The sequence below is a fragment of the Aquarana catesbeiana genome, linkage group LG02 (assembly GCF_042186555.1).
Source record: "Aquarana catesbeiana isolate 2022-GZ linkage group LG02, ASM4218655v1, whole genome shotgun sequence".
In the NCBI taxonomy this organism is placed as follows: Eukaryota; Metazoa; Chordata; class Amphibia; order Anura; family Ranidae; genus Aquarana; species Aquarana catesbeiana.
The window spans coordinates 472,374,285-472,397,238 of record NC_133325.1 but is presented as its reverse complement, the minus strand read 5'-3'; the positions used below and the strand labels follow the sequence as shown (position 1 = coordinate 472,397,238).

The 22,954-nt window shown below is 39.4% G+C and overlaps 1 protein-coding gene across 1 annotated transcript in view; it reads right to left on the bottom strand.

The window, feature by feature from the left end:
- Window positions 1-22,954, bottom strand: part of PTPN22 (protein tyrosine phosphatase non-receptor type 22) — a 186,326-nt gene that overhangs the window by 89,030 nt on the left and 74,342 nt on the right. Inside the window, exon 2 of the mRNA XM_073615709.1 lies at window positions 7,288-7,396. Within this exon, the coding sequence (XP_073471810.1) occupies window positions 7,288-7,396 (109 nt within the window). The remainder of the gene's footprint in view (window positions 1-7,287; window positions 7,397-22,954) is intronic.

The following is a 22,954-nucleotide window of genomic DNA, read 5'->3' as shown; positions in this document are numbered from 1 at the left end:
TTATCATCCAATCATGTGCAAGCTAAAATGCTGTTTTTTATTTTCCTTGAATGTCCCCCTCAGATCTACAGCGACTGCACTTCCAAGTGCACTTTCAGTGCAATTTCAAGTGCACTTTGCACTTCTAGTTTGCACTTGTAGTGCAAAGTGGATTTGCCTTTAGTAAATAACCCCCAATGTGTAAAAACATCTATGATATAACAATTATTCAGTATGAAGAGTAAGGCAAATACACTGTTCACTTTCCAGCTGCAGTTGCACTAATTTTCTCCAGACCTTAGTAAATGTGGTAAAGTTTCACTTTGCAAAGAATACTCAATCAGGTGCAAGGGAAAAAATAGCATTTTTGCTTGCACATGATTGGATGATGGAAATCAGCAATTACCACATTTACTAAGCTCTGGGGAAAAATTATTGCAATTGCACTTAGAAAGTGCACAGTCTATTTGCCTTTAGTAAATCTACCCATATGCGTTTGAAGTCATGTATTTGTAAATTTGAACTTCTACAGTATATAGAGATGGATTTGGATATTGATAGTACCCAGGATACTAATATGTGTATGATCTGATTAGTCTTGTAAGTGTGATAGCAGACATGTATACAACTTCCATAGGATGTTATAGATATAATTACTTTGTTAAGGCCATCTGGATGGAGACTTTTTAGAATAAATATTTAGTATTATTCCTATGCTTTCAATCTTCTGTATCTGTTGTGAGGCTTTAATATGTTCTATGGGTGTGACAATTTCTAGTGAAACAGGGTATAGTGATTAAACATTCCATGTTCCATGTTTAATTTTTGTAATACAGTATTACATCTGTGTTGGCTGATTCTGTTCCTGTTTTTACTTCTCGCGTACAGTATGACAGGTCATGAAAGATTTATTCTGGTAAGAGTCTCATGTGCTAGTAGACAAAAACCTTTTGTTCTTTTATTTATGAGAATACATGTAAGGTCTCTGGCATGGTTATCTTTAAAACTTTCTGTCAGAATGTTGTAAAGAAGGTCTCTTTGTTGTGGAGTTTCTATTTCTTTTTTTGTATTTAGTCTACTCTAAATAAAGGAAGGCCCGTAGACGTGGTGTATCTGGATTTTGCAAAAGCGTTTGACACAGTTCCCCATAAACGTTTATTGTACAAAATAAGGTCCGTTGGCATGGACCATAGGGTGAGTACATGGATTGAAAACTGGCTACAAGGGCGAGTTCAGAGGGTGGTGATAAATGGGGAGCACTCGGAATGGTCAGGGGTGGGTAGTGGGGTCCCCCAGGGTTCTGTGCTGGGACCAATTCTGTTTAATTTGTTCATAAACGACCTGGAGGATGGGGTAAATAGTTCAATCCCTGTATTTGTGGACAATACTAAGCTAAACAGGGCAATAACTTCTCCGCAGGATGTGGAAACCTTGCAAAAAGATCTGAACAAATTAATGGGGTGGGCGACTACATGGCAAATGAGGTTCAATGTAGAAAAATGTAAAATAATGCATTTGGGTGGCAAAAATATGAATGCAATCTATACACTGGGGGGAGAACCTCTGGGGGCAATCTAGGATGGAAAAGGACCTGGGGGTCCTAGTAGATGATAGGCTCAGCAATTTCCTGCAATGCCAAGCTGCTGCTAACAAAGCAAACAGAATAGACTCTGGTCCGGCCACACCTAGAGTATGCTGTCCAGTTCTGGGCACTAGTCCTCAGGAGGGATGTACTGGAAATGGAGCGAGTACAGAAAAGGGCAACAAAGCTAATAAAGGGTCTGGAGGATATTAGTTATGAGGAAAGGTTGCGAGCACTGAACTTATTCTCTCTGGAGAAGAGACGCTTGAGAGGGGATATGATTTCAATATACAAATACCATACTGGTGACCCCACAATAGGGATAAAACTTTTTCACAGAAGGGAGTTTAACGAGACTTGTGGCCACTCATTAAAATTATGAGAAAAGAGGTTTAACCTTAAACTACGTAGCGGGTTCTTTACTGTAAGAGTTGCAAGGCTGTGGAATTCCCTTCCACAGGCGGTGGTCTCAGTGGGGGGCACTGATAGTTTCACGAAACTATTAGATAAGCACCTGAACAACCACAACATACAGGGATATACAATTCAATACTGACATATAATCACACACATAGGTTGGACGTGATGGACTTGTGTCTTTTTTCAACCTCACCTACTATGTAACTATGTCTACTGGATGCAAAGATGTGTTTTTATAGTCTTTGCCTGTCTGAATGAACCTCATCGGAAAACTCACACCCAAAAAATATTTTGTCATAAAAAAAAGAAATACCTACAAACTTTACAATCCTTCTAAATAATTAAAAACAACAAAAAACTCTATCCTTTCTACTACTGTAGATGATCATCGTGAAATAGATGATTTTATAAACACCTGTGTAGATGTTTCACTAAAAAAGAAGCACAAAATCTAGTTTCCAGCCAATAAAACTTTGTTGACTGCTACTACACACTAACAATGAAAGATTTTCAAACGATAATCACATTCAAAATCAGACCAAAACAGACACATAAAAACCTAACTACCGGAGAAAAAAAAGCACCTAACAATCTTAAGAAAACCATCAGATATTAGCTCTCTCACTACCACTCTGTCTCAATTTATAATTCCTATGCCTAAATATATCTTACTAAATGACCCTCATATCTACGTGATCACGCACATCTGTTACAACAACTAACCACTACAAACTAGTGTTATGATGCTAACAGGGGTGTACATGCACCAACACAGAAGCAAAGATGTCCTGCCAGTAACCGGCATGGGCATGCACATCTGCAAGCCCATATATGTACACACATTGCATGAATAGCTGTGCACACCGCCGCACGGCCGCACATGTCCAATCTCAGAATTGGCACCATGTACCCTATTTAAACAAAGGAATTATGACCGGTAATAGTTGGATGATCTTCGGCTATCTGTGATGCTTGTTCCCGTATTTCTGATATTCTACTCTTTGATTACCCGTTGCTGACTCCCTTGTCAGCTTAACTCTGGACTTCTCCCTGACCGTGACCTTGGCTTGCTAAATGACCACCCTTCTGTCTGATCACCTATGTATGACCCCAGTTAGGCTCTAGATCTTGTCTTGTATCTCAGCTGTTTACACATGTTTGTCCTCGGTTTGGCTCTTGACTACGTTTCCTCTTCCAGTTGCTTACCTGTGACCCTGGATCCTGCACCATCATATCACAATTGTATGATCTGCCTACTACAGTTCCTTCCATGGACATTCCTGAGACTCCCATCTGCTGCTCAGGTTACCGCCTGTGCGGACCAACCCCACAGCCAACTACCAACCATCCAGAGCTCCAGCAACCATGCTACATTGTGCCCTGCACACCTATCCTAATATTAGGGCATGTTCAGACCAGAGTCCAAAGGAAACCCTCTTGTGACCTCAGCATTCAACCAGGTACATGACAACTAGTAAGATTCTCAACACCAAATCACTCTCAATGCCACTGAGATCTTCTTATTGCCATCAGACAAAAATAACTATGCCTGGAAGGAATACATTTAATTCTTGCCCATAACCTATTTATATTTGAAAACACATACTTTGCGCAATTAAAAGGAACAGCAATAGGCACAAAATTTGCACCAAGCTAAGCAAACTTAGCAATGGACTACACTGAGTAAAAACTGGTAAACACTGATATCCACTTTAGCCCTCAAAAATCAAATCAAAAGTGACTTTATCTTTACTCCTAATCATAACACATGTATTTTTACATTTCTAGATTTGCAACTCTATATTTTTGAAAACATGTAGATTTCAATAGTAATCATCTAAAAACTGGAAAACAAATATACCATATGGACCATTTCAATGTTTATGAAATAATTTATCCACACTAAAAGATTTTATTGTACAAGCCTCTAGATTTGGCCAAAAAATGTATGTGGGGCACAATCCAAAAACCCTAAAATCAAAACTGGGAAGAATAAATGTGGATGACAACACACCTGATAAAGTTCTGTCTTCTTCATCCCACAAGTAAAATCTAGACAAACGCACAGTACATAGAGAACATGGTTAACATGTTTTACGTAATTTAATCATGGTGATGATTAAGCTTCTGTGACTTCAAACACATTAACCATGTTCCCTGTATACTGTGCTTTTGTCTGGATTCTATTTGTGAAATAAAGAAGTTATAGCTTAAATTATTAGTTGTGCGGTCATCCACCTTTATTACTCCCAGTCATCACGGTATGAACCGGACCTGCACCCTACTTCACCTGGAGCAGTGTAGCTTCTCTCATCTAAAATTAAAACCTTGAATGAAAACAGAGAAAAAGTTATATTTCCTGACTTTAAAGAAGAAATAACACATTCTAAACAAAATTGAAATGTTATTGTTAGATATAATACACACTACATTAAAATAAAGAGCACATGCAAGAGCCATATCTAAAAGAAAATATACAAAAGCTACTGACATGTACATTCGGATAGGCAAAAACTAAAAAAAACATCTTGGCACCCAGAAGACTAAAAACAGAAAAAGAGTTATAAACTCCACAAAGAGACCTCCTTTACAACAATCTGACTGACTGGAAGTTATAAATGTAAGAATGCCAGTAACCTCATCTGTAATGTATTAAATAATTGAACAAACGGTATTATGGGGGTTATTAATAGCACTAGTAGACATTGGGGGTTATTTACGAAAGGCAAATCCACTTTGAACTACAAGTGCAATCTACAAGTGCAAAGTGCACTTGGAATTGCACTGAAAGTGCACTTGGAAGTGCAGTCACTGTAAATCTGAGGGGTAGCTCTGAAATGAGGGGAAGCTCTGCTGATTTTATCATCCAATCACGTGCAAGCTAAAATGCTGTTTTTTATTCTCTTTGCATGTCCCCCACGGATCTACAGCGACTGCACTTCCAAGTGCACTTTCAGTGCAATTTCAAGTGCACCTTGCACTTGTAGTTTGCACTTGTAGTGCAAAGTGGATTTGCCTTTCGTAAATAACCCCCAATGTCTACTAGTGCTTGAGAATCTTACTTAAATCTTTCACAACTAGCAACACGGATTATGTAATCTATCTTTTGGAATGCCCATGTGGCCTACAGTTTGTAGGAAGGACCACAACCCCCCCCCCAAAAAAAAAACAGAATCAGCTAACACAAAAATTAAATAAATACAATCTTTTTCTCTCTTTATACAGTATATAATACAACTATATATAGATATATATATATCTATATAGATATATATCTATATAGATATATATCTATATAGATATATATATACACATCTCTATATATATATACACATCTCTATAGATATAGATATAGATATAGATATAGATATAGATAGATATAGATAGATATATATATAGATAGATATAGATAGATATATATAGATAGATAGATATAGATATATATATATATATATAGATATATATATATAGATCTATATATATATATATCTATATATATAGATATATATATATATAGATATATATATATATATATCTATATATATATATCTATATATATATATATAGATATATATAGATTGAGAGAGAGAGAGAGACATTATATGAATAATAATATCGAACAGTTGTTTTCTTTCAATAAATACTTTGCACAATGTATACATGTGTATCTACTGTTCATTATAGTGTATTATTGTTAAAACATAGATTTTTTTACACATTGTCTATTATCACTGGTTCATTGTTTATATTATTTATTATGTTTTTATTATTATATTGTGTATCGCTCATCCAGTTCATTGTATATTGTGTATTTATCTTCTATTTTTACCCAGCATTATCATATATGAACACCATACAATTCTTATACTGTTTATTACCTATAATTATTTTATATACTATTGTAAGTCCCCCTAGGGATATTAAGTGTTGATGATGATTATTAGTCCCTTTATCCTCATCTTTTCACTCTGCCCTTCATATTTTTCCCCAACACACAGTTTCTCTCTATTCTGCCCTCATATTCCCCATACATACAGCTTTGTCCCCCTGCCTCAATCACCTGTGTGTATATATATATATATATACAGTACAATGTATATTCCATATATCATGTATTGAATCATTTAGTATACATATCATGTAAACCATGTGCTAAACATATAGATACAATTAAAAAATATGTGAGTTAAAATATAATAATCATCCTGGGTCTATTTATTCACAAAATCTTTTTTTTTAATTTTTACATAATAGTGTTTATTCGTTTAGATTTTAATATCAAGCAATTATAACTTTTTTTTCATCTTAAAGTGATTATTATTATTTATTTTATTATATTATATATTGTTTATATTATACTTTATTTTACCTAATTTCTTTTTTATCTTCTACTTGGTGTTCTACACATCTATGCTAAGGAAGTGGCCATTTCAGTGGCATGAAATGCTTTGCTGGTGTTTTTTTAATTCCCGCATGATAAAAAAAAAGCCCTACCCTTTGAACAGATAATTTTTAGGCATTTGGTTTAAATACAGCTGCAAATACAAAAAAAATACAAAAAAAAAAGCCTCCTACTTTACAGTAATGATAGTTTTTCATACTCTGAATTTAATGACACTTTATTGTGTGGCAAAGTGGACCTAATATAGGAAAATATATGCATCTTTTTGGGGTTTGAAAAATTATGATTAGGTCACATAGCAACTGTGGTAACAGAGCTAAAAGATGCAGTTGGGTCTATGGCTTCTTGGAGCTCAGCAATAACAATGATTCTAGACTATTTGTTTCTTTCACTCTCACTGTACTGAATCATAGAAGCACCATCACGATAAGTTAGTAAGATAGATGATGTATTCATGCTCACAAATATGTTATATAGGGAAGGGTATATGGCAGTGATGGCGAACCTTGGCACCCCAGATGTTTTGGAACTGCATTTCCCATGATGCTCCTGCACTCTGCAGTGTAGTTGAGCATCATGGGAAATGTAGTTCCAAAACATCTGGGGTGCCAAGTTTCGCCATCACTGGTATATGTGAATAAAGCATGCATGCAGTGCAGAAACCAAGCATTTAACACAACAGTATGAGCACACCATAAATTTCTGTGATATAAAGTACTGTAGATATGGAAATTAAAGAGGATTACCTTGCATGCATTGCAAAATATTAAAGATAGGTCTGCAGTAAAACACATACAGCAATTATTGTTTTAATCATTCCATGTTTTATGAAACGGTCACTACACACAAGTATGTTGATAGTGTTGGCACTATATCCCTGGGGTAACAGAGATGTCCTACTCACATGGAAGGATGTCTTTATAGCGATTCTTCTTGAAGTTCTCAGTACTTTCTGCAGCCTTGGTGGTATAGTTGTTATCTGATTTGTACTTTGCGGATTGTCTTTTCAGATTCTGGTGTAAAGTAAAAACATCATTAGTTATGTGCTGATATTATAATTAACATGTGTAGTTTAAGATTAATGTAGACTAATAAAAAGTCAGGAGTTTGTTTTAAAATGTTGATGAGATCACTAAATATATCCAGTCATCACTTTACATTTTAGCATTTACTTAGCAGTTAGCTGTAGTTATTCAGACATTCTTAATATGGGTTGAGCATTCATTGTAATACACCTGTACTGACAGTACTGCTCATGCAGAAGCAGAACAAGATAAGTGCACAAATGGCAAATGAGAACAAGAGTTTTTGTTTTCCTGGTGCAGACTAGGGATGAGAGAATGTGTCTGGGTTCAGTTTATGAGCTGTTCATTGAACACATGATAAAGTCTTAAAACTGTGAACCTAAATCCAATCCCTACTGAAGTCTATTGGAGGGGATGATTTTGAAAATCAATTTTGGTTCAAAGCCTAATAGGCAAAGGATTGCCAAACAAGGGGCAAGAGGAGATGGGCACTGTGATGAGGGGAATATTCCAACACCAAAAAAAATGAATAAAATAAACATTCAGCAGGGAGAGGGTTCTCTTTTTTATGTGAGGACGTCAGGGAAAAAACACCTACCCTTTCAATTACACACTTGAGATATGCCTTTAAGCTGTATGTGGTGTTACAGAACAGTATGATTCTCATGGACAGTGTCGGAGACACCACATTCTGGCATCCCATATTTTACATGTCTAATTTATTTTTTAACTTTTACATTTTGCTTGGCTTAAATACAGCAGCAGCACCTCAATCTAGTTAATTTCAACTTGAAAAAAAAGGCTTTTTTAGGTAGTTGTGGCTGCTCCCACCCTGGAATTTATGCTGTAAGGAGAAGGAGGAAGAGAAACCTTTATGGCGGAGTTGCTGGGGGGCTGACAATGATTCATGCCCAACGTGGGAACAATTATCTACGAAGCAAGTGTGTATCTGTCTAAGCTTGAGGATTATAGATTAGCCCTTTCTAATGGTGACCTGGCCCAGCAGTGACTTATGTCTTCTCTCCTTCCCATCTGTATGACACGGTTATTTTCATCCCTTGCTGTTTTTATGTTGCAATATTTTTATTGTGGTTTGACAAGAACAAAGTCAAGCACAGAAATTGCCCACGCAGGGGGCAGGTATTGCATGGGTATAATAAGAACTGGCAAAAACAATATACATGATGGCCATTATCAGGCAATGCTGAGTCATAGGGATGGCAACTGAAAACAATAGATGAGAGGTAACTGTGTCCCTAGGGCAAGGTCGCCATCATCCCGGTAGGGAGCTAGCTTCCCACTGGGTGACCAATGCCCGAAAGACATAGGTAGAAGGAGACTAGGAACAGAAGAAAGAGAGAAAATAGAGGTAGGAAAAGTAGTCAGGAAAAAAAGAGGAAGGAGGAAGGACCTCTTGGATTTCGGGAGCAACGTGGGAGATAGTCATAGGCAGGTCGAACGAACTGGGTGAAGAATGGGGACTGCACAGGAAATCCATGGTTCCCAAACCTCAAGAAAATTAGAGTGTGAATCTTTCAAAATACTGGACATCTACTCACTGAGCATCAGAGCGATCATACGGGCCTTAACCCCCCGGAAGGCAAAACTAAAGAGATAGGTGGTCACATTTTGTTGGTAAGTATATAGGCTGGGTATAGGTCAATGCAGAAGAGCCAACTTTGCATCCTTGTGCACTGTCACATGGAATAGGGTCTGGAGTAGGCCAAACACCCTAGACCAGAACACCACCAATCACAGGCAGGACAACCAGGTGTGCAATATGTCCCCTCGGCCACAATTTCAAAAACATCTGTCATTACACCCAGGGTAGGCATGGGCAACCCAGGCTGTGACCCAGCACCACCTCAGAATGACCTTATATGCAGCCACAAGTGTATTTGTGTTGAAAGATTGTTTGGTGAGTGTTATCCAGGCCTTACTCCAGTCTGCCAGATCTATGGAAGTCTGGAGATCCTGTTTCCAGTGAGCCATATAGGAAAGGAATGCTGATGACAGTCGGCCATTCAGGAAAGCATAAATAACTGAAATAACCCTGGGGCATTTTGTGTTCAAAATGAGTCTTGTGAAATGAGCAGGTGGATGTACTGCGGAGAGCAGAGATCCAGATCCTTTGCTGCTTTTATGCTCTGATTACGTGGAGTCTGGATACTTACTCCCTCTGCTGTGGAATATCCCCATGCAAATATTTATACTTAGATGAGTCCACAACTTCCTCATGAGGAAGGACAGTTAACCTGTGAAATGCGTTGAGGACTGAAAATTCCCTCCCCCAGGGTTTGAATTGGTGGCCATCTTAAGGAAAAATTGTTAATTTCTTGACTGTGTATCTATAAAGTATTTTGAAAATATCCATTTAGACCAGCTCTGGGGTCATTTTGTATAAGTATCTCTTGTCAACAAAATGACTGTTATAATCTCGTCATCTAGCAGAGGTTGACAAATGTATTTAGTACTCCTGTTTATCTATATTAACATTCCTTTATGGTGACAAAAAATGATATACTCTATTTTTCACTTATATTTTGATGTATAACTTGTATATTCACAGGTAGCATATGAAAAGTCCCGTTGTTCGTTTTTGGTTTCAGTATAAGTTTAGGGATGTGGTGCCATCATTTTGAAGGCTGGTCATCCATATAATCTGTGATACAATAAACAAAATTTGTTTTCACAATAAAATATGTCTCATCTTTTCCTCTAACATGGTGGGCAAGTACAAATGGTTGCATAATGTGCAGCGAGTCTACACGTTATTGTACAGCATTTTTGGCTGCTGGCTTTGAAATCTCATGCTCTGTTATTTCTTGAAAAAAAAATGGCCAGGCCAGGCCCCAATCAAACTGCTTACATACTCTCCAGCCACAATGTTTGGCTGTTATCTGTGAAACATGGCACTGTAGTTTGTTTAGTTCACTTTAACAACTGTCTCACCTCTGGAATGTGGGTACACTGTGCTGACAATTTGTTAAACTTTGTACACAATACATTGTGGTATTAAATCGAAGATCATAAACTATGCTATGTGACTTGTTTTGACACTGTTTAGCAACATGGGTGAAGTTATAAGCGTCAGCTTTATTTTATTAAAGTATATACTTTGCAATAGATTCTTGCTATATTGTCTCTGCTTGCAGCTGGACACATATATATATATATGTAAAATATAAAAAATATAGCTGTGCCTATATATATATATATATATATATATATAGTAGCTGAGCTGCCCCGCTGAGCTGGTCTGATACCTGGGGGTGGGGGGGGTGGGGGGGGTGCTGCTGGTCACAGCTAATAAATATATATATATATATATATATATATACAATAGCTGAGCCTCCAACCAGGTGACACCAAACCTAGTGATGCCACTGGCAAAACAAAACGTATTATCTACACATGCAGAACTTCAGCCCCTCCCTTTAGTCCTGCTAGACATTAAATGAATACCTTCAGTCCCTGGGTTACAAACAAGGTTCTCTGGGTTTGTTTTTAGGTTGAAATTGTATGTAAGTTGGAACAGGTAAATTTTTAAAGTGTAACTCTGTTTTTAAGTGTAACTAAGTCTTTTGTGTAGCAGAGAAGGGGTTAAGAGAAACTGATGAGCAGCACTCAAAGGGTTAAATCCAAACAGTGTGGTATGGACAGTGAGTTTAAACCATAAAATCAATGATTTATTAAAAATAAAATTGGACAAAGTCATAAAAGACAGTAATAGTGATATTAAAAATCCAAGGATACCACTACCACAGGTGCTTTTGGGTGGATGGTAGGACGGGTAGTCACGGTAAGGGACAGCTTGCATTCCACGCTGGCTCACAGGCTCCCCCTTCCTTTCCACATCTCCGGCTGGTGCTGACGTCACCCAGACACACCTGACAACTCTGTCCCCGGCTCAGCTCGGCTCTCCCGGTTTCGGTCGGCTTTCCTTCCAACGGCAGGCTCTGCCCGGTGGACACCGCATACCATTATTCCCCTCCAGGTTGGCTTCATGTCTCACCGCCAATCGTGGCAACATCAATGCATGGGCACAGCCTAGAATTGGCTGTCAGCCAGCAGCCATCATCACACCACACATAGGGTTTCCATCCGCCCCAGCATGGTTCCTGGTGCCCCTCCATGCTCCACCAGCGGGTCCTCTGGATGAAGTTAACCCCTCCAGCCTGTGAGCTTCTAGTAGTATTGTTGGATTTTTAGTATCACTATTACTGTGTTTTATGACTTTGTCCAATTTTATTCTTTAATAAATCATTGATTTTATGGTTTAAATTCGCTGTCCATACCACACTGTTTGGATTTAACCCATTGAGCGCTGCTCATCAGTTTCTCTTACCTATGCTACAGTCTCCTTAATGTTCAAACAGTTGCACTGGGTTCTGAGCCACAATCTACAGATTCAAGTTTGCCACACCACATCATAGGACCCAACGGTTTTGATAGCACTACAAGTTTTATGTATCTTTAGGGAAGGTTTACACCCCTGTAACAATTGTTTTCCACCTGTGCCCCTGTTTAGAAGATTTCACCTCACTTTCTGTCCCTGTGACATTTGGAATTATGAAAATTTTGGGTTGTCGTGGAAACAAGGATCGGTGATAAAGCTTCAGCGGAGACCCCTTTTACCCATGATAACCCTTACAGGAGCGAGTTTCCCTTCCTAGGGGTAGATTTCCTCTCACTTCCTGTTGCTCCCTCCATTTGTAAATATGAGTCGTATGTAAGTCGGATGTTTGTACCTCATTGACTGCATGTATAGAGGATTGCCTAATTTTATTAGTAGTTACAATAGGGGGGTTGATAATTTGTCACTTTGGCACACTGGACAATTTGGCGGTTTGGTGCACTAAACTGTAGTGTACAGAAATCCTGTGATTTGCTGCAAACAAATGGAAGCCTGCTTGTGTCAGAAGTTAACAATGCTAGCCCTGAAAAAAATTACCCTAGCAAAGTTATACCTCCCTCAAAAAAAACCTAAAATACTAAACCCCAACCTTAAAACAATAAACCTCAACTCAAAAACATTAAACCCCAATCCTTTTTTTGAGGATTTAACCTAAACTGAAAGTAGAAAAAGAAATATGAAAATGTAAAAAAACAATAAAACACCAACAAAAACTGCAAGGATAGACCCAGCAGTTAAACAGCAAATCAAATTGTTGCAGACAAAAAAACAAAAAAGATGGTCCTAGAAAGGACTGTTGGGTCTACGCACTGTGAATGCAGGAGGGGGTACATAACAATATGTAACCTGCACTTCAATGCACAGTGGACACATGGGTACACACTGTGTAGCCCACCACACTTCAATCTACTGTAATGTGGTAGTACTATATAGAGCTGGGTATAGTACTTTTTACTTTTTATCAGAACCGTATAGAATTGCAACATCTGTCTCTCCTTGCATATACTGTGTGATATCTCCCTATCCAAGTCTCCAACACACAATGTTTGTGCATATAACTGCCTGTAAATATAACAATTTTCAGTATCTGTCCTTTATAGTGGTAGTTTAGCAGCCACTATCTCTTCCTCCAAGCACTCTGTGGTCTACTCCTATTAGCTCCAGATCTCTCTAATGCACACTGAGTGACTGTAATTATAGCAGTTCTTAACAGCAGCAGCTACAGCTCCCTTCCAACACTCTGTTATCTGTCCCTATCTACTCCATGTCTCTTCCAACACACACTGACAAAAGGTTGAAGATGTTGGAATGGCAAAATGCATACGATGAGGTTAGAGGACATCATCATGCATGATGTAGACTTACTGCTGGGCACTACAGAGAGATTCCTCCTGCACTGAACTGTATTGTAACTGTCCTGTCTGCCCTAACATTGTAAAGCGCTGCGCAAACTCTTGGCGCTATATAAATCCTGTATAATAATAATAAAGCGCTATTATACTGTGCTATATGTACTCTGCCTAGAATTTGAGGTTGTGCCGGATATAAGTTTGTGAGAAGAACCACCTTACTGGCTTACTCAAGAATATGTGCTGAGTATTATATGTATGAATGGTTTTCTGAGCTACCTATAATTTGGATATACTGTATATACACTGTACACCCCTCATATTTTCATAAATATTTTATTATATCTTTTCATGTAACAACACTGACGAAACGACACTTTGCTACAATGTAAAGTAGTGTGTGTACAGCTTGTATAACAGTGTAAATTTGCTGTCCCCTCAAAATAACTCAACACACAGCCATTAATGTCTAAACCACTGGCAACAAAAGTGAGTACACCTCTAAGTGAAAATGTCCTAATTGTCCCAATTTAGCAATTTTCCCTCCCTGGTGTCATTTGATTTGTTAGTGTTACAAGGTCTCAGGTATGAATGGGGAGCAGGTGTGTTAAATTTGGTGTTATCGCTCTCATTCTTTCATACTTATCACTGGAAGTGAATAGACGTATGAGTGCTGCCAGCATTGCTGCAGAGGTTGAAGGGGTGGGGGGGTCAGCCTGTCAGTGCTCAGACCATAAGCCGCACACTGCATCAAATTAGTCTGCATGGCTGTTGTCCCAGAAGAAAGCCTCTTCTAAAGATGATGCACAAGAAAGCCCACAAACAGTTTGCTGAGGACAAGCAGACTAAAGATATGGATTACTGGAACCACGTCCTGTGGTCTGATGAGACCAAGATAAACCTATTTGGTTCAGATGGTGCCAAGCGTGTATGGCAGCAACCAGGTGAGGAGTACAAAGACAAGTGTGTCTTGCCTACAGTCAAGCATGGTGGTGGGAGTGTCATGGTCTGGGGCTGCATGAGTACTACCAGTACTGGGGAGCTACAGTTCATTGAGGAAACCATGAATGCCAGCATGTAGCAGAAGCAGAGCATGATCCCCTCCCTTCAGAAACTGGGTCGCAGGGCAGTATTCCTACATGATAAGGCCCCCAAACACACCTCCAAGATGACCACTGCCTTGCTAAAGAAGCTGAGGGTAAAGGTGATGGACTGGCCAATCATGTCTCCAGACCTAAACCCTGTTGAGCATCTGTGGGGCATCCTCAAATGGAAGAAGGAGGAGCGCAACGTCTCTAACATGCACCAGCTCCATGATGGAGGAGTGGAAGAGGACTCCAGTGGCAACCTGTGATGCTCTGGTGAACTCCATGCCCAAGAGGGTTAAGGCAGTGCTGGAAAATAATGGTGTCCACACAATATATTGACATTTTGGGACCAATTAGGACATTTTCACTTAGGGGTGTACTCACTTTTGTTGCAAGCAGTTTAGACATTAATGGCTGCGTGTTGAGTTATCTTGAGGGGACAGCAAATTTACACTGTTATACAAGCTGTACACTCACTACTTTACATTGTAGCAAAGTGTCATTTCTTCAGTGTTGTCACATAAAAAGATATAATAAAGTATTTACAAAAATGGCAGGGGTGTACTCCCTTTGAGAGAGAGAGAGAGAGAGAGAGAGAGAGAGAGAGAGAGAGAGAGAGAGAGAGAGAGAACATTTTACAGGGAGGGCTGGTCAGAACACCCCCACAATGCATCAATTAACCTCTCATGAAAACCCCCTAACATTTCATTAAGTAACCTACCATTAGGACATATAATAACCACCACAGTGATACAACCACACAGAGCATACCTCAAAAGAATATAGTACCCGCTTATGCCACATACCAAATTTTCCACTTGTTCTCCAGATTCACAGCAGATACTGTAATATGGAGCAGATTGGCACACAACAGACCCCTTCTTCTCTATCTGCCTTAGTAAGGGCCTGTGTTAATGGGTAAATGCAGCTTGTTTCTAGTTGCATTTCATTTGCATTTGTTCTCCTTTTAAGCTGCATCCAAATGCTTCAAGCTATTTTTAATATTTTCTGTTCCCTTAATCTGTAATAATTTACATATTTGTTCATGAAGATTAATAAAAAATAACAAAAAACTTTTTGCATAAACCAAATATGAAAACTAAATTATTTGCATGTGGTGGCTCTTCAAACAGCATGTTCTGTAACAATATCACCATTGTCTTAAGAACTGCAGATATATTAGGATATTAGGTATTAATAACCTCACTTTTTTATTTAATACTTTCTTTATAGAGGAAATTAGGCATTGAGTGAATAACCAAGGTTAAAGGTAAAAAGCATCACTGCATATTAGCCTCCAAACACCGCCGGGGGGGGGGTAAAGGGACCGGCACTTAACCTGTGAATCACTGGGGTCGGATGAGTCAAAGCAGACACAAGTTGTGTATTTAGTAGTTACAAATGCCTATGCACTGCCAGGAACTCTCAAGTGTTTTCCAATCATCAAAAATTGGGGAATGTCACTTTAAATATGGTAGAGGTAACACCATATACTGTATATAGCGGTTAGGTTGGATTCACATAAATAGACACAGCAGATTTGAAGTGAATCTCAGTTGTTCAAAATATTATCAAAATGAGTAGGTGGAAAAGTACTGTAGATGGAAGGGAGTATTGTTGAGAATAATGCCGCGTACACACGCCCGGACATTCCGACAACAAAATCCTGGATTTTTTTCTGACGGATGTTGGCTCAAACTTGTTTTGCATACACGCGGTCGCACAAATGTTGTCGGAAGTTCCGAACGACAAGAACGCGGTGACATACAAGACGTTCGACGAGCCGAGAAAAATTAAGTTCAATAGCCAGTGCGGCTCTTCTGCTTGATTCCGAGCATGCGTGGAAATGTGTGCGTCGGAATTGTGCACACACGATCAGAATTTCCAACAACAAGTTTTGTTGTCGGAAAATTTGAGAACCAGCTCTCAAATTTTTGTTGCCGGAAATTCCGACAGCAAATGTTCGATGGAGCCTACACACGGTTGAAATTTCCGACAACAAGCTCCCATTGAACATTTGTTGTCGGAAATTCTGAGCGTGTGTAAGCGGCATAACACTTCCATTATCCAGGAACTAAACAGTGATGCATATGGGCTGATGCGGACAAATGGGAGTGGACAGCTTTCAGCTCTGTCACATTTTAAATGACAACTGCCCAGTCAGGCAACGCTGTACCCATATGAAGTCTTTAGCATTTTTTCACACAAATAGAGTTTTCTTTTGGTTGTATTAAATCAGCACTATTTTTGCTAAATAAATGAAAAAAAAAACCTAGCCTTTGTTGGTTTATGTTATAAAATTTAGCAAATAAATAATTTTTCTTCATACATTTAGGTCAACATGTATTCTGCTACATTTCTTTGGTGAAAATAACCTAGATCAGTGTATATTATTTAGTCTGTAGGCAAGTTATAGAGTCCACAAATGGTATATATATCTGAAAATTTACTGGCACCCTATTTCATTTCTTGAGATCCGAAAATGCCAGGACAGTACAAATAATCCCCTAAATGACCTTTTTGGAAAGTAAACAGTCGGAGGTATTTAGTAAGAGGCATGGTACATTTTTTGAAGTTGTAATTTTTTTGTAACAATTATTTTGAATAAAAATATATAAAATAATAATACATTTTTTTCACATTTTTTTATTATATTTTCTTTCTTTTTTTTTTACATGTTTTTTTTACTTACTGTGACCAGAGCAATACAGTGTTACATTAGTAACACTGTACCAGTCTGGGGAGTTGATCAGGATTTTTTTTTATTTTTTTAAATACTATGATTTCTTATAGCAGTGAATTTCACTGCTATAAGCAAAAACTTTTACTGAATGACAGTGTGTAGACACTGTGTATTGTTGTGCTTAGCTGTGATTGGCCACAACTAATCACATAGTAGAAATGGGCTGTGATTGGTCCTGTCTGTACCATGTGATCACTGTGACCAATCACAGCTAGCGACACAATTGTATACAATGAATGGCATGAAAGGATGTCATTCATTGTATACAGCTGTCATGTGATCTGCTGTGATTGGTCACAGCAATCATGTTACCGGCAGTGGGCCAGTATACTGATCAATCATCCGCAGGGGACATATCGCGCTGGAGCGCAGCCTGAAGGGAGGACATCAAAAGAATAGGGTTCCCGCCCAAACACCATTTTACAATGACCCAAGTGGGAAAAAGTTAAATAGCAAGTGTGAAAATTAGAGAGTGCTCTAGATAAAAATATTGAGTGCTTTCAGAGGACCAACTCATAAAAGACAGCACAGAAGTAACAGTATGGCCCTGTTCGCACTTGCATTAAAAGCAGGTGTTTGAGATGCAATTTTAACTCTGCTCAAACTCCTAGTATAGCAGTCTGCCATTGATAATATGAACAGCACACTGTGTTGTTCACAGTATCAAAACATGAAGCATTTGTGTTGTGTCAGTGATGCTTCATGTGGAGTGTGGAAGATGAGTTGAACATATCTCAACTCCTTCTATTAAAGTCTATGGCAATGCACCATTAAAGTGGTTGTATAATCCCGCTTTCACATTTTTACCTACAGGTAAGCCTATATTAAGGCTTACCTGTAGGTAAAATGAATATCTCCTAAACCTGTATGGTTTAGGGGATATTAACCTTGCATGCAGCCGCTGACGCCAGACGCGCATGCGCTCTGAAGGTCCAGTGGATGTTGCCGGAACATCAGAGCTCCTTGCCTGAAATAGGACTCCCACACGCATGCGTGGGTGGGACGTCATCATGGTTTCGGGCACTCACATCGCCGGAGCCGCGAAGAAACGCAGAGGGAACATGTCAGCTCCCTGAGCGGCAACCGGGAGGCAATGCCAGCGCTTCATTCTAAGGCAAGTATTTCATAATGAGCTAGTATGCGGTGCATACTAGCTCATATGCCTTTGCCTTATAGGTGTTTTGTTTTTTTGCGGGCATACAACTGATTTCATGCGTCAGTATGTGTCTGTAGGGCGTTTGCGTAACGTTTGCAGTGCGTTAGTCCTTGTTTATGCAGCACACCCCACGTAGGAGTCGCTGGTGAATAGGGATCCCCCACCCTGCACAGCCAGGCACACCAAGGTTTTACCCACTTCCTGACCAGCCAATTTTTTGAGATACGGCACTGCGTTGCTTTAAGGCTGGCTTCACACCTATGCATTTTTTGTGCTTTTTGCATTTTGCAGATTTCCACTACAGATCGTGTTCCATAGGAAACAATCTTAAATGGACTCTAGTGCAAATATGCAAAATGTAAAAAGCACTAAAACTGCATAGGTGTAAATCCAGCCTTACTGACAATTGCGCGGTCGTGCGACATTGTACCCAAATAAAATTGATGTCCTTTTTTTCTCACAAATAGAGCTTTCTTTTGGTGGTATTTGATCACTCTCTGCATTTTTTTATTTTTTGCGCTATAAACAAAAAAAGACCGTCAATTTTGAATAAAAAAACAATATTTTTTACTTTCTCCTATAAAACATTCCCAATAATAAAAAAAACAGATCAGCATTGCTTACATAGGCACACCGCTGATCCGTCTCTTCACAGAACGATCAGCGGGTCGCGGCGGCCATCGCGGCCACTGGACCTGCTGATTGACACCCACTGTGTCCAATCGCAGCTGGAGCGGTGATCCGGCGGCACGCGCAGGTCCCCTACAAGGCGTGGACGAAATCACATACAGATAAGTGATTTTGCTCAGTCGCGCCGCCCTGCCACAGTATATGTACGGTGGGCGGTCTGGAAGCCGTTAATGCATGTCAAAGGTGCATAGGGATTGTTTTTAGCACACATTAAATGCTCGTCAAATGCAATGTACAACTCATATTAATGCTATAGCCGCATTTTGCGAGGCGTCAGTATTTTGAACAAGACCTAAAAGGCAATTTACACTTACCTCCTGTGGTCATGTTAATCTCCTGTTAACACTTTTGCATTGTTTCCTGCAAATCATTAGCAACTCAGTTATTGAGCTATTTACTGTAACTAGTTTTGTTAAATGCATGACTTGCAAAAAAAACTGTCAACCTAAGATTTTTAAATTTTTTTTGGTTCATTGTTCTAATTGAGTGCTAAACCCAACTGTCTGCATATAAGAAAGTAGTATGTTAAACTTTAAGGAGAAAGCAAAAAAGTTCCAAAGAAATAGGTTCTTTCCAGCTTAAGCAGCGCTCAAAAAACAAACAAACAAAAAAAACCCACATAAATAAAGTAAAAAAAAAATGCATATGAGCAACCAGCACTCTAAAAATATAAAAATTGTGACAGCCCAGGTGTTGAGTAATTTCTCATGAGACAGTTCATATCATTGCAGAAATGTTCCACCATCATCACACCTTGTGATTCCACTCCCTATAGGAATTGCACTCACCGGACTCCTAATTATCAATCGTCTTAGTGAATCAATCCAGCTTTATCTCAGCAACTAAAGGACATCAGTGTGCGATTTCAGTAACGATCAAATCGTCAGAGATATGGACCTAATAGACCTATTGACAATGACAGAATATGGAAACGCGTCTAGGGGAGATCACACGGCTTGCTGCACTGGGGATTTGTTCCGAGTCTCTCCCAGGAACCACCACGAACGATCTGTTTCTTTCTGAGGTGGTGAGATTATTGGAACTGCTTTCACCAGCAATGTATATTATACCTGAATGTTGTAAATATATTTTTGTGTAAGTGCAATAGCTTAAGGGTCGGGTGTTTTTGGGACAATAAAAGTTTGCAGTTTCACACTATGAGGATTCCTTTTCCTTCTATATGCTTGAGTGGAATAAGAGGATGACGAGTTTGTTCAGTCAGGAATGTTCAGGATCAGGACGCCATAACTCTTTAGATTTGATCGTTACTGAAATCGCATACTAATGTCCTAATGTTGCTGAGATAAAGCTGGATTGATTCACTAAGGCGATTGATAATTAGGAGTCCGGTGAGTGCAATTCCTATAGGGAGTGGAATCACAAGGTGTGGTGACGGTGGAACATTTCTGCAATGATATGAACTGTCTCATGAGAAATAACTCAACACCTGGACTGTCACAATTTTTATATTTTTAGAGTGCTGGTTGCTCATATGCATTTTTTTCTAACTTTATTTATGGGTTTTTTTTTGAGCGCTGCTTAAGCTGGAAAGAACCTATTTCCTTGGAACTTTTTTGCTTTCTCCTTAATGTTATATTTGATTAATTTAATTAATTTACTTCTTATCTTGAGTGCTGGATAAGTGACCCTGTCTGCTTTTACTTATAGTATGTTAAACTTAAAGCCTGATATTATTTATCTTCCAAGCAATTTTTTGTATTTGAGGCAAGAGTTATGCTGGCAAATACCGGAAACCCAACTGCATCCTTAAGTGATCAAACCCAATGACTTTATGAAATGTGCAGGGATGTGCAGCTTTATTATTTGATGGCCTTACAAATACTAGGATTTTGTGGTGGACAAGGGTGTTACTAGACCTTCGGACACAAAGTATATGCCCCATGTTTTCTGTTTAGTGTCTTTTTTATTTATTTATTTTTGAACTGTTGCTGTCATTCTATGCATGTCAAACTTTAAGGCCCCTTTCACACGTGCAAGCCGTATGTCCGTATTTCATCCATCTGTTTTCGGATGAAATACGGACATACATGCATCCCTATGGGATAGCGGGTGTCAGCGGATGAACATCCGCTGACACCCGATATCATCCGTCCCGGCTCTCGTCCGATTCTGCGGATGGAAGAAAATCCTATTTTTCTATCCGTCTGCAGAGTGGATTGGATGAACATGGACAGACGGTCCAAGCTCATCTGATCACCCATAGGGGAGAGCGGAGATCTGACAGGGCGGTCCCTGCACAGTGTGCGGGTCCTGCCCTGTCATCTGCCGGCTCAGCGGGGCTCAACGGAGAGATCCCCGCTGAGCAGCAGATGTTCATGGTTCCGATCAACACGGACCCGTCCCGTGTGAAAGGGGCCTAATATCTTCTTGACTTTAATCTCTACTTTAACGTTATTATTTTTATTATCTAGTGCTTTCATTCTCACATCCTCACCAATAACCGCTTTATTCTTTCATGGTTCTTTAAAATTGTGGGGGAGATCAATATGAATTAAAGAATCTGGCATTTTTAATGAGTTACTAGTTTTTTGGGCTTTTTTAGCCCCTTGATGAAATATTGAGATCTAAGTACAAAGTATTTTTAAAGTACCATATAGTATTTTTAAATAATGTATTATAATTTCTTTCTTAAGCAATGTAAATAATTTGATTTTATTATTCCAGTCAAGACATCACATTTATGGCCTGTGTTCCTAAAGACAAGATCTACCTCCAAATGCACCAAAGATTTAATAAATTTTACACCAACTTTACCAGAGGGGTACCTTTAAGTCATTCTCCCAGTTGCAACAGGAGCTAGGGATAGGGTTGCCACCTCATCCCTTTAAACCAAAACAAATATGAATTACACAGGTTCTGGGGCTAATTTAAAAGAGAAGTAAGGGTTTTTTGTTTTTTTATACTTACCTCAGTGGATGCAGCATTGGTCCGATGCTGCATCTGTCCCCCGCTGCCTCTACACTAAGAACTGAGTGATCGAACATCGCCGATGGCTCGGTTCTCTGAGTTCCCAGATCAGAGAGCTGCTGCCTGTCAGTCACAGCTCTCCGCTCAGACCCCCCCCCCCGTACTCATTGGATCACTGAGCTGTGGAGGGACGAGGAGCGTCCATCTCAGGCTTTCAGCGGCTCGCTGAGAGGCTGAGACGGGCATCAGTCCAGGCACCTGGCGGATCCAGACTTTACTGTCGTGATGACGTGGTGCCTGGACTGATTCCAGTGACGTCAGCAGAGAGCGGACTTCAGAACGCTCTGCTGAAAATGGGTCACAGGAGTGCAAAACGAATTGCTCTCCTGTGACCCATAGGAGAAGCCCAGCCAAACGGGCTCAGGCTGGACTTTTCCTTTAATGCAGATAAGGCACCAAGTAAGTTCAATTACCACCTTAATCAGCCACAGAACATGTAAGTGTGTGTAAGTAATCTGTGTTCGGTTTTAAAGTGTTGAGGTGCCAACCCTAGGGATCCCTGCTGGGTGGCATTTCAGGTACCTACAGCTTAGACACGCAGCAAAAGCGCAGTTAGGGCTTCAAAATGTAGGTCTCTGTAACTCCAAACTAGAATGGGCACTTCTCCAACCAAACCATACATGGCTTATTTCCACGTTCTACATGTTTCGCCATCGCCACAGCTCCTCAAAGTACAGTCAAGGTGGTTTATGGATATTCCTGACCTCTCTCCTGAGAACTGGCAGGAGATGTTTAACTGATACCCTGGCACAGTTATATCTGCTAGGGATAAACTTATCCAATTGCAGTACTTACATGGAACATACTATACGTTAAAGCGATTATTGCATATGTATAAACATGATACTCCTGTATGCCATAAATGTAAAAAAGAGACTGGGGACTTATTGCACATGGTTTGGGTCTGTGATTGGGTTAGACCATTTTGGTCGGCAGTTACCGCATTTCTTTCTGATAGTATTGGTTTCCCTAGCGTGTGTAGACCTAAATGGTATCTCCTGGGCATTTTTGTAGACTTAGACATTTCAGTTAAGGCCAAACAATTTCTTAGAAGTTAAGGCCAAACAATTTCTTAGATCCTTGCTATTTTAGGAAAACAATAGCCTTGAGGTGGA